The sequence below is a fragment of the Oryzias melastigma genome, linkage group LG21 (assembly GCF_002922805.2).
Source record: "Oryzias melastigma strain HK-1 linkage group LG21, ASM292280v2, whole genome shotgun sequence".
NCBI lineage: Eukaryota > Metazoa > Chordata > Actinopteri > Beloniformes > Adrianichthyidae > Oryzias > Oryzias melastigma.
Window position 1 is genome coordinate 14,688,429 of NC_050532.1, and position 11,526 is coordinate 14,699,954.

General features: G+C 45.6%; 2 protein-coding genes and 1 long non-coding RNA gene across 4 annotated transcripts in view; 2 read left to right on the plus strand and 1 right to left on the minus strand.

Annotated features, from left to right (window-relative positions):
* Positions 1 to 5: 5 nt before the first annotated feature.
* Positions 6 to 3,688, plus strand: hspe1 (heat shock 10 protein 1). 2 transcript variants are annotated; one of them, XM_024260544.2, is made up of 4 exons: positions 6 to 335; positions 1,343 to 1,498; positions 3,355 to 3,444; positions 3,516 to 3,688. In XM_024260544.2, exons 1-4 carry the CDS (start codon positions 21 to 23, stop codon positions 3,564 to 3,566), a joined length of 612 nt encoding a protein of 203 aa, XP_024116312.1. In that variant the 5' UTR covers positions 6 to 20; the 3' UTR covers positions 3,567 to 3,688. The 2 variants fall into 2 exon arrangements, with proteins under 2 accessions (XP_024116312.1, XP_024116313.2); XM_024260545.2 differs by having other exon boundaries at positions 53 to 452.
* LOC118597916 lies at positions 3,081 to 4,413 on the minus strand. Its single transcript, XR_004946935.1, has 2 exons — positions 4,005 to 4,413; positions 3,081 to 3,781 (listed from the first exon to the last, which is right to left on the minus strand). It is a non-coding gene; the product is annotated as an uncharacterized LOC118597916 (long non-coding RNA).
* mob4 (MOB family member 4, phocein) overlaps positions 3,954 to 11,526 on the plus strand; it is a gene marked incomplete in the record, with an annotated part of 8,027 nt that continues 454 nt past the window's right edge. Inside the window, 8 exon segments of the mRNA XM_024260541.2 lie at positions 3,954 to 4,127; positions 5,357 to 5,419; positions 8,017 to 8,117; positions 8,470 to 8,512; positions 8,982 to 9,068; positions 9,140 to 9,219; positions 9,305 to 9,416; positions 11,209 to 11,526. Of these exon segments, the coding sequence (XP_024116309.1) occupies positions 4,068 to 4,127; positions 5,357 to 5,419; positions 8,017 to 8,117; positions 8,470 to 8,512; positions 8,982 to 9,068; positions 9,140 to 9,219; positions 9,305 to 9,416; positions 11,209 to 11,343 (681 nt within the window).

Here is an 11,526-nt window from a genome sequence, read left to right on the forward strand (position 1 = left end):
ACTTATGCTGGTTCCCGGGCATGGATTCCAGAATCTTCCTTGCCCCCATTGGAGGAAAAAGGGAGGTCAAAGGTGACATTGTGCAACATTGCGCTAGTCCGTACGGGGTGACTTTGAGACGAAATCATCGTTTCAATGACAAATGCGGCCTGTATAGACCGGAACTCTCTACGGAACGGTCTGCTCGCTCCCCCACTCTTCTGGAACTTTCTGTCAGCGCACAACTTCTGACCTGTTATTGCGCATGCGCGATCTGGAGTCTTCCCTCACGTGGAGACAGAGCGCAGACTGTCCTAAGCTCGCGCAGAGAAGACGTGCAGCTCCGTTCAGAAATGGTGAGGAGAGAAGAACGCGTCTGGTGTCCGGTTCTTCACATGTCGTGTCTGTTTCTGTTAGCGGGGGGAGGGGAAGCTAACGATGACCACCGCGCGCAAGGTCACGCTCCCGGGAAGGTGAGCGGGTCCGGGGTCCTGGTCCCTGGTTCCGTTTTATAAATCATTCAGTGTTTGTTTAACCTCGCTCCTCGCTGCCGTGCTCAACGACACTTCGGCAGGGGGCAGAGACGACCGTCGGGTTTAGCCTGGATCTGGTTTAGGACGAGCACACCACGTGCTTCATCCTCCATCAGACTGCGGGATAAGCGTGAAGACAGCTGTGCGGTTCGCATGAATGCGCGTGTACGTGTGCTGCGGTTGAAGCAGCAGGCTCGCTCTGAGGGACCGATCCCCCCAGCCAGTCTCCTGACCCGGAGGTAGAAGCAGCAGTTCAGCTGGTGCTTCAGAGCGACATCTACTGGCAGCTTCAGGTCCCAGCAGCTGCTGTGGTTCTCTGTGGTTCTCTGGATACTAAAGGAGTTTGTTCTGCACAGAACCTGCGGGTGGTTTGGTCCGGTTCTCCTCTAGATTGGTGACAGCTTCCGTCTGGTTAAAGTCAGAGCAGGATTCAGGTCTTTTCATGTAGGATTCACGGTCGGATTCAGAGGTCGGGTGTGATGGATGATGTTCAGCCGCTCGGGTCCAGCAGTCGTGTGCGGATCAGGCTGAGTGTTGGTTAATCAGCATGGGAGAATCCAGTGGAAACCGGAGTTAACTGGTAACACTGAGGGCTGTTTGCTCAGGGTCTTATGGGGGGGGAGGGGGGGTGTCCTTGTCCTGTCTGCTCTTAGGGTAAACAGTGACAGATGGAGGGATCCCCCCCCATCTTTCTGTCAGAGGCTCTGCAGCTTCAGGTCTTCTTCATCCAGCTGCTGTCTTCACACTCCTGCTGCTGAGTGCGGCACTCTTTACTTTGAACTCTGTGTGTGACATCATTTGAGCGTGCACCTGTCTGTGCTCACCTGCAGGCCTTCAGGAAGTTCCTCCCTCTGTTCGACCGCGTGCTGGTGGAGCGGCTCATGGCAGAGACCGTCACCAAGGGGGGCATCATGCTGCCGGAGAAATCTCAGGGGAAAGTGCTGCAGGCCACAGTGGTGGCGGTCGGTCCCGGCTCCGTTAACCAGGTAACCTGTTTGATATGGGACACACACCTGGCCCACATGCCACACAAGGCTGGTGGCTCATCCACAGCACGAGGAGAAGGTCTCCTGTGCAGCTGCTGTCTGAAGCCGAAGGAGTCATTCAGTTAGCCTCACCCCCCCGGACTCCTCACTCATGAACCTGCATTCACATGCAGGGTGCACTTTCACTTCATGAACTCTGATGGTTTTTCTTTAGCTGCTTCTTTAGTTTATTCACATTTTATTCACATTATGCCAACAGGCTGAAGCGGCTGAATTCCCTCATGAAAATCACATCCATAGAAATGGTAACTCTCAGACTAACGACTTCTCTCTAACCAGATAACTCATTCGTGTATTACGTCATTCAGTTCAATCTTTATTCTCATCAACATTATTGAATGGAAATGTAAAAGCTAATTTCTTTAGTTGTTGTCCGTTGGTTACCATGGAAACTTCAGTTCTAAAGTGTCTGTAGCCGTCCTGGAACACGCTCAGACCCACAGCCGTGTTTTTGCTGCTTCTCCTGAAAACCCGTCCTCAGCCTGTAACTGCTGCCTCAATGAGCAGAGCACCCCGGTCAACCACTGACTCTGTGACGTCACTCATTAAAAATAGGCCTGTTTGAGATGACCAGCGCCTAGCCTGGATCGTCGGCGACACCAGACGGCTGCAGCCGGGGCGGAGAAAAGCCCCTGAGATGAAGGTGAACGCTGGGTTGCAGCGAGACTGAACAGAACAGGACGACGGGGTTGTCCTCAACATTCAGTGGAATTGTAATATGGCTCTGCCCCTTAGTGTGAACTGTGCTATTATGTTGTCCATCCATCCATCTTCTTGGCCACTTCTTCCCTTTCGGGGTCACGGGGGTGCTGGAGCCTATCCCGGCCACTGAAGGGGGAAGGCGGGGTTCACCCTGGACAGGTCACCAGTCTGTCGCAGGGCCTTATTTGGGCCTTATTATGTTGTTTAGAATAATTTTTAACATCTGTCCTCAGACAAAAGATTAAAAAATAGCCACTGGGTTAATATAATGTGTACTGTCCCAGAAAAATAAATACAGTCGTAATCAAAGTCAACTTTTAAAGACAACAATAACACACATAACCACAGATGATTTGAAATCTTGTTCATTTTTACATCAGTGATTCACTACTTACAATAGACACACATTTCCTTCATTTAGCACAGATCATTTCTGATCAGCATCTTGTCAAACTACAAGAACTGTCAGGACAGTTTCCCACAATGCATTGTTTTGCATTCCTGTATGTGGCTTGCAGCCAGTACAGTGCCAGATTCCCAGCTGCACTCATATTTTCAGCGCTGCGTCCTGCCCTGCGTCCGCCTGAATGATCTCAAACACATCTAATGCCTTACCTCCAGCTCCATCAAAAAGAAGCCAATTCAGTCGCTATTTTTATGTGATACGACTGTCATCGTTTGGAGCCAGGCGAGAGTGATTGGTCTTATTTAGTCTGAGTCACCTTTCTATGGCAACTACTATCACCAATCAGGAGTGAGCTTGTTGGAAGTCCACACTGAAAGCAGCTCAGGAGAATCTGTCAAACATTAGAGGCGGAGCCAGCGAGCACCACATGCTTTTATTGAGGTCTCTGATTGGTCAGTTTATAACTTAAATAACTTGAACTGCAGAAAAATATTAAGAAAAAAAGAGGATTATCAAGAAGATGTTAAGATGTATCAGGTCAACAATGAATGTTCTGACTATGGAATTTTGGCTTCTTGGAACCAGCAGGTACTTCCTGTTTGGAATGCCAGGGAAAAGGGTCACTGAGTCCAGGACCTGATCCGGTTCCACGGGACTGTAACCCTGCTTCCTCTGTTTGTTCTTCCAGAAAGGTGACGTTCAGCCGGTGAGCGTGAAGGTGGGAGAGAAGGTGCTGCTTCCAGAATATGGGGGAACTAAAGTGGTTCTGGAAGACAAGGTGAGCTTTGTTTTGGATCAGAACATCAGCCCCTGACCGTCCACCTGCTTTAATCTGCGCTCTCTCTTCAGGACTACTTCCTGTTCCGTGACGCAGACATCCTGGGAAAATACGTGGATTGAGACTTGATGGTCTTTGAGAGGAGAAATGATCTTCATCCATGTCTGTTTCCTTTTTTATGTTGAATTGTAAATAATCCCATTCCCATTTTTGACATTAAAGAAGTAAAACCCTTTCAGAAGTGCAGCTGTTTCATGTCTGACATGTTCTTCGGGTCATGAAGGAGCTCCTCACCGTCTGCTCTGTGATCTGGAATCCTGGATGAGCTCCAGAGCCCCTGCACCGACAGATGTTTTAGTTTCAGATTTACAGAAAGTGCTGGATCTGTTTTACCCAAAACAAACCGACGTCTACCTTTTCATTTTGTTTTTATGATCACACTTTAAATTCTGTCAAATGTTTGGAGAAAAACAATAGACCAAAAACTGTTTTTCTTCAGTGATGCACTGAGGAGTGAACCCCTCCGTAATCTGAACCCCGTGTTACGGTAAAATCAGCACCTGCTCGTTTCCGGTTCTTGCACGCAACGTCGCCGCTGACGTATTTCCGGTTATTCTGTCGAGATGGTCATGGCGGAGGGCGCTGCAGTTCTTAGGAGGAATCGGCCTGGAACCAAGGCTAAGGTCGGTGCCCCGTCCCCGCAGGAGCCCGCAGTGCCCCGCAGTGGGCCTTCGCTCGCGGCTGACGGTTTTTGCGTGAAGCGGCGGGAGCGGAGCTCCTGTTTGTGCCGCTGGAATGAGGAGCTAGCGCCGCGGCGACGTTAGCCGCCGCTCCGTCTAGTTGCTGAAGGAGCACCGACGCCCTCCAGCCCCCCCGGACACCGACTCTCAGGCCGGTACCACCGGTAGATTTCAGCTCCGGTCGTTATGATCGGTTTGAAACGGAAACGGAAACATCCGGTCGTGACTCGGCTCGTTCTGTAGCTTTGCAGGAAGTAGTCGTATCCTCGCTAACTTTGAGCATGATTCCAGACGGAGATCTGCATTAGACCGGGTACATCAGGGGTGTCAAACTCAATCACACAGGGGCCAGAATCCAAAACACACATCAGGGTTCGGGCCGAACAGGATAAACATTTATTGAACAACTAAATTGTTTAAACTAGGACAATGCTAATCTCCTAACATCAATAAATTAAATGTAATAAAACGGATCATTCCAGAATAAATCAACTTAAAACTTTATTAGCTTTAATAACTATCAATAATTTACCCTCCATAATATTATATTCTGTCAAAATTATACAAGTTAGAAATAAAGCAAATGTTAAAAAGAAAAGACCCTTAATTTTCTTTACTTGCATGTCATTATATATATATATATATATATAAAGTAACTTGTAAATGCCCCAAAAGATGTTGTTCTCCATAAAATATATCCTGTCAAAACCATATCTTATATAGGAAATTCCCTATTGTGGCAACACTGGTTCGGCAAGGCAGCTAACACACTGCATGATGGGATTTGTAGTCAATTTTGTAGTGATGGTCACAGATACATGGGCCTTCTGTCAGATCTGTCAGTGCGAGGAATTGTGGGATATAGCTCCCTTTGCCTGTATGGGCGGATTGGGGTTTAAATGTGGGTTTTGGAATCTGACTGTTTTACTTGTTTTTTTTTTCCTTAGTGGTTTTATCCTGTTATGTTAGAAGTCATTCTAACTGATCTCTCAAAATTAACTAAAATAAAATGATCTGGAGGGCCGGAAATAATCGGATCCGGCCCCTGGGCCTTGACTTTGACTCGTGGTGTAGAGCAGCGTGGGGGTTTGAGGGGATGTGTCTCAGGGATCCGTCCGCGGCCGAACAGGTTTGTGGGCTTGATTTCCACCATGTTTCTGCTTCATTTTCAGGATTTCTATAACTGGCCGGATGAATCTTTCGAGGAGATGGACAGCACCCTGGCCGTTCAGCAGGTGAGTTTACCTGTTCTGATGCGGCCCGCCCACCGCTGGTTGGTGGGGTTCCGGAGTCACGAATCCAACATTCCTGTCCAGCAGCGAACCCCAAAGATCCTCAGCAGACCGAGCGGCTCCGGTGGTTTCTGTCTCCCTGAAAACTTCCAATGATCCCTAGGTTCTTTTTATTGACTGTATATCGAGAACTGGACTGAGAGACCCTTTCCCCTGACATTCCAAACAGGAAGTACCTGCTGGCTCCAAGAAGTCAAAGTCCCATAGACTTCTCTGGAGAACTAAACAGCTGTTACTCTGTCATTCTATTGTTCAGAATAACTGTTCTTGGTCTGAAACCTTTTTAACATTTTATTGATAATCCTCAGTTTTACAGGCTAATTTCTCTTTAGTTCAAGTTATGTACGTTATAAACTGACCAATCAGAAGCCTCAGTAAAAGTAGGTGGAGCCTGCTGACCCTAAGACTAACACTCAAAATATTTGACAAATTCTGTGTTGCCTGCTTGCAAGTGGAAGGGGTGTGGCCTTCTCACAAGATTACTCCTGATTGGTGAAAGTGGTTGCCATAGAAACAAACAGAGAACTGGAAGCAGCTAATCACAAACCATGTTACTGGATTGGCCCCTGCCTATTCGCTGCTATACATAGAGACGTGCGCGCACAGGTGCCATTACTATCCATGGAGTCATGGCAGCGGAACGCTGCTGTTTACATGGAGGACAGGCAGACAACAACCACAGAAATCAGGCTACCCCCTTATTTCTTAACCGAATTTTATAAAATATGGCTCAAATTAAAGCTTAGAAAATGATTGATCTTTTGTTATAGTTACATGTTTATTATCTATAAAGATTCATCTGTGAATAGAGCAACTATTGCACCTTCTACTGTTCCAGGTAATTCATTGGTGTCAAATGAATAGTTTCTAAATATCTGTGATTTTTGATTTTTCCTCTGTGCTAAAATCTAAATATCTGAACTTGTTTATGCTTGTCACCCAAGACCAGAAATGAGGGAGATTGATGAAGTTTGATAGCATGAATGACTGATAAAGTTTAGTAACAAATCCCTTTCCCTATTAAAAACATCTCAAAGTGCTAAAAAACAAAACAAAAACAAGCCTTTACCACATTGTGAAATGAAACTACAACTTTTATTATTTTTGGATTACATACATGGTAAATAAATCTCAATTGCTTCAGAATTTACCTTCAAATAGACAATTTCATGATTTCATTGTACTTTGAGAAAAAGGCTCCAGCTAGCATCTTTAACTGATACAAAAACATTTTTAAACTTGGATGATAACATCAAAAACACCTGCCAAACTGTTAAGATTCAAACACAGAGATAATAGCAGTAAATGTTGTGGCAGGTTCAAGTTTACATCCACAGCTCCTTCACTAACATCTGTTCTCTGCTGTGTTTATGTCACTGAGCAGAAAGTGAACGCTGTATATTCTAGTAAGTTTTCTTTATATAGCACCTTCTGCAGACAAAAGTCACAAGGTGCTTCACAAGTTAAAAGCATAGAAACAAATACTTCAAAAGGTAAAAACAGACAAAACCTCACAAGCTAAGAGACATAAAAGACGGGAGCAAGTACTACATAAAACAGTCATTACAAGCCCAATTAAAAACAGATTGAGTTAAAATACTGAGCAAAATAAAAGGTTTTGAGTTGGATTTTAAAAGTGATCAAAGTCCAGGAAACGCAGGGAGAGAGGGAGCTCATTCCAGAGTCTAGGAGCAACAGCCTGGAAAGATGTGATGAGATGTGAGCTCTTCTTCTGGTGCAGGTCAAGATCCTCACAGCAGAGTTTTGAATTAACTGCAGGCGAGACAGCTCCTTCTAATTCAGACAGGAAAACAGGCTGTTACTGTAGTCTAGCCGCATAGACACAAAAGCTTGAATAAGAAGTTCTAGATCTTTTTTTGGACATAATTTTTCTAGCTGGGCTTCCTCTGGTCCGTACCACCAACAAAGAAATTATGTGCGAACTCACTAATGCTTTCTTGCCAAAAAAAAGAAAAAGTGCGACCAACAACAAGATTTAGGCTCTTAAAGTAGCTAGCTACATGCTACTTTGCTAGCATAGCAACGTGCATCTTGGCTGCACATTTTCTGTGTTGCCCACATAAATTTCCATCAGTTTTTGTGCAGGTTGCACAAAAATATGTGTAAATAACATCATGCGTGTTTTAAAACATCAAACCTTAATAAAAACATACATCAAAGAGCCAAACCAGCATGCAACTCACGAGTTGCTAGCACCCACTTTAGCACACAGTTCACGGTTCCCAGCCTGATTTCTCTCTATTAAAATGTGATTCCTGTCCTGTGATGATTCCTCTGATCTCATTATTTTGTTGTCAAGGTTTTTGAAGTCAATAGCAAAACACTGCGTCCCTTATTGTGGTTCTTTGTGTACATATTCAGACTTCCTCCATTCATCACTCAGGAAGACTCGATGCATAGTGATGCTGCATGTTTGTCACGCCGTCTGTCACGTGATTTCCAATCCAGTAATATATGTCACTGTCCCAAACCGAAGTGTGTGTTTGAGTGTATGACACCAGATGATTTGTGTCCTTCAGTACATTCAGCAGAACATTCGGTCGGACTGCTCCAACATCGATAAGATCCTGGAACCTCCAGAGGGACAGGACGAGGGGGTGTGGAAATACGAGCACCTCAGGTAAGCGCCCATACCCTGCCCACCCCCTCATGGTTATCCAGCAGCTCTGATGGATTTTAGCTTCCTGTTCTGTGTCTGAGGACATGAATCTGACCTTAATTTAGACACATTGACATGAATCTACATCCAGCTAAAGTCAACCAGGATAAAAGAACCTAAACTCTTGTTTTCTTAATGAATGACAAGCCTGCACTCCCCCCCCTGCACATTTAAGGGGGTTGGCACACGGTGTTTGTAAAAGCAGATGGCACTCCCACAAGCCCCTGCATCCTCATTTTTCCTAAGACAAAGATGATGTGTAGAAGTTTGAGGCTGGTCGTGCTGCTCTCAGTCTCCATGTCTGTCTCTGCAGACAGTTCTGCCTGGAGCTCAATGGACTGGCTGTAAAGCTGCAGGTAAGTGTCACCTGTGCTGCTTTTGCTCCATCTGCAGTGCGTCTCTGTTGCGTTTACACATAGAAATAGATTTCTCATTAAGAAATCAAAATGTGTTTGTGGCCTCCATTATGTCTAACAGCAGTTCCTCTCTAATGCAAACTCTACGCTGGACTTCGATTTCAATCTGACACGTCAATGTCGCTGCAAAAAGAACCGGACACAGGTCCAGGTTTCAAAATAAAAGCTTCCATTGTACTTTAGAAATGAAAATTTGTTCAGTTTTATGAGGCGCCCATGTGAGACAACACCGTTTGTTTATGCCACGGGTGGCAAAAGTTTAATTTTGTAAGTACAAAACATCATTTATGACATAAAACGTGCATCGGTGAGGAAGGAGGGGGCAGTAGCTGGGGGGGCACTGCAGACGTTCGGGGTAACATCTTTGGAGGGTTTGTCTGACGGGGTGTTGACGTTTGTGCACCTGCAGAGCGAGTGTCACCCTGACACCTGCACACAGATGACGGCCACAGAGCAGTGGATCTTCCTGTGCGCCGCCCACAAGACACCCAAAGAGGTGAGGTGGGGGGTGTGGCCTCAGTCTGCAGGTGTGACTGTGAGTGACGGTTTCATGTGTGGCTGCTTCAGTGTCCCGCCATCGATTACACCAGACACACGCTGGACGGAGCTGCCTGCCTACTGAACAGCAACAAGTACTTTCCCAGCAGGTGAGAGCGGCTCAGCAGCAGTCAGGTCTGCATCCTCTGTGCTGCCTTCAGGAGCCCACAGAAATCTGAACGTCCTCTCTGACAGGGTGAGCATCAAGGAGTCGTCGGTGGCCAAGCTGGGCTCGGTGTGCCGCCGGATCTACAGGATATTCTCCCACGCATACTTCCATCACCGGCAGATCTTCGACAAGTACGAGGTGAGTGTAGAAGCTGTTGCCCCCCACCCCCGGCTGAGGTGACCCCCCCCGCTAACCGGACCCGGCTTCGGTCCATGCAGGGACACGGTTAAGTGATGGTTAAGTAACCAGAGGTGGTTCAGAGGACTGTGGCTGCTTTAAAGCTCAAAAGTTTCAGTTATGTAAAAAAAAAAAACAGACATCAAACATCAAACCACAGAGTGAAGTGAACAGCTGAACCCCCTCCCTCGGTGTGTGGGGGGGTCAGGTCCAGATCAGGAGGAACTCCCATCTATAGAGGGATGTTTGTGCCATCTTATGACAAGCAAGAGTCACAGTTTCAAGACAACATTTCCTAAATAGCAAACAAAAGTTTCAAGAAGGAAACTTCCTAATTTCTTTCAAAAACATTTTTTCTTTTGCTATGAAAAACTCTTTTTACGGAAGCCGAAAAAGGCCTGCCATGCTTTTTTTTAAATGTTTTTCTCGTGATAACGAGATAATTAATAATGAAGAAGGAAGCGTCCCACACTCCCTTTCCCGCGCGGAGAAGCAGAAACTTCAGCTTTAAGTCTCTTTATTTTGTGGTTAACAAGACAAACAGCTGAAGAACACTCCACTAAAGCTGTTTTTAGTCTATCTTCTTTTATTATTTTATTAGTGGCTCTACTCCTCAAACACCTTCATTCCGTCTCATCCACCAGCCCTCCTCCCTTTATTTCCCACAAACCTCTGAACAGGCTGATTGACAGATCACAGCTCAGACAAGAATCTCCGCATGATGCCTTCAATGAACTCCGGACATTACCAGACCAACAGAGCCTCTCGGCCCAACTCCATCCGCCTCTATGCTTTTGTCATTCACAACCTCGGGGAAACAAAGCAGTTTTTCAGAAAAAAATGTCGACAGTATTTAATCAATGATTAAATATGGATCATTGCTGGTATTTGATGTTTTCTCTGATAAACTGCTTTGTTTTGGTGCTGATGTCCGGACCTCAGTGAACGCACCATGGAGACACGCTCTGCAGACCTGAACTCTGTCAGTCAATGTTTGTTTGGGGTTTTGGGGGAAATCAAGGGAGGGGCTGGTGCATGAGACTGAATTAAGACGTTTAAAGAGCATAGATCCACTAACAAATAAAAAATAGACTAAAACAATGTTTGTGGAGTGTTTTCAATCAGGTGAAGTCTGTGTGTCTCTGAGAGATGGAGGGAGATCCTTCATTCTCCGTTCTTGATTATCTCGTTATAACGAGAAAACAAACTTTGTTTTCTCGTTATAACGAGAAAACAAACTTTGTTTTCTCGTTATAACAAGGTAGTGGATCTCGTTATAACGAGAAAACGCTAAAAAAAAGTAAGGCAGGCCGTTTTTGGCTTCCGTAGTTTTTAACTTTGTGTTTGCAGCACAGATGTTTTCAGATGTGTTGTGTCTCATCTCGTTTTCTTCCTATCTTTGATCTTGCGTTGTTACTCAGGCTGGTATCAACAATAATTTCTAGAATTGATTCGATTTGATTCACATGAGCCTGGATTGATTGATTGATTGGATTCCATTTTTTTCTTTTGATCCACTAAATTGAATTTAATTCAGTTACATTTTGAGTTTACTCATTTTAGAAATACATTAATAATCTACTATATGATTTGAGGATATTCATATCTGATACGGTTGACATACTGTAAAATGTATCAGTGAAATAATAATGGGATTTTTAATAGTTGCTCACCTGCTCGGTGGGGCGGGGCCCCTTGAGTTCAGTGGAGTTGTGATATATGGTTTTTGACCCCCCGCGTGGTGTCTGTGCAGAACGAGACGTTCCTGTGTCACCGCTTCACGCGCTTCGTCATGAAGTACAACCTGATGTCCAAGGACAACCTGATCGTCCCCATCCTGGAGGAGGAGGTCCAGAACGCCGCCCCCGCCGGCGAGAGCGAGGCCTAGCGGGCTCTCATGTACAGATCCCAGTGGAGACCCCCCCATTCTGCTCATATCCAAATATATATACATAAATATTTACACACACACACTACAGCATATTACCACTCTGCGCCCCCCCCTTGTGTCCAGCACTGTCTGCGGGTCCGGACTCATCCTCAGGTGTTCTGGTCCTGGGTGGGATGAATT

Bases quoted from the DNA above. Each gene is read 5' to 3' on its own strand.
- hspe1 (XM_024260544.2), top strand. From the start codon at position 21: ATGGATTCCAGAATCTTCCTTGCCCCCATTGGAGGAAAAAGGGAGGTC. The intron at 336-1,342 runs GTGAGGAGAGAA...GCTCACCTGCAG, and splicing joins TGCAGCTCCGTTCAGAAATG to GCCTTCAGGAAGTTCCTCCC. The intron at 1,499-3,354 runs GTAACCTGTTTG...TTGTTCTTCCAG, and splicing joins GTCCCGGCTCCGTTAACCAG to AAAGGTGACGTTCAGCCGGT.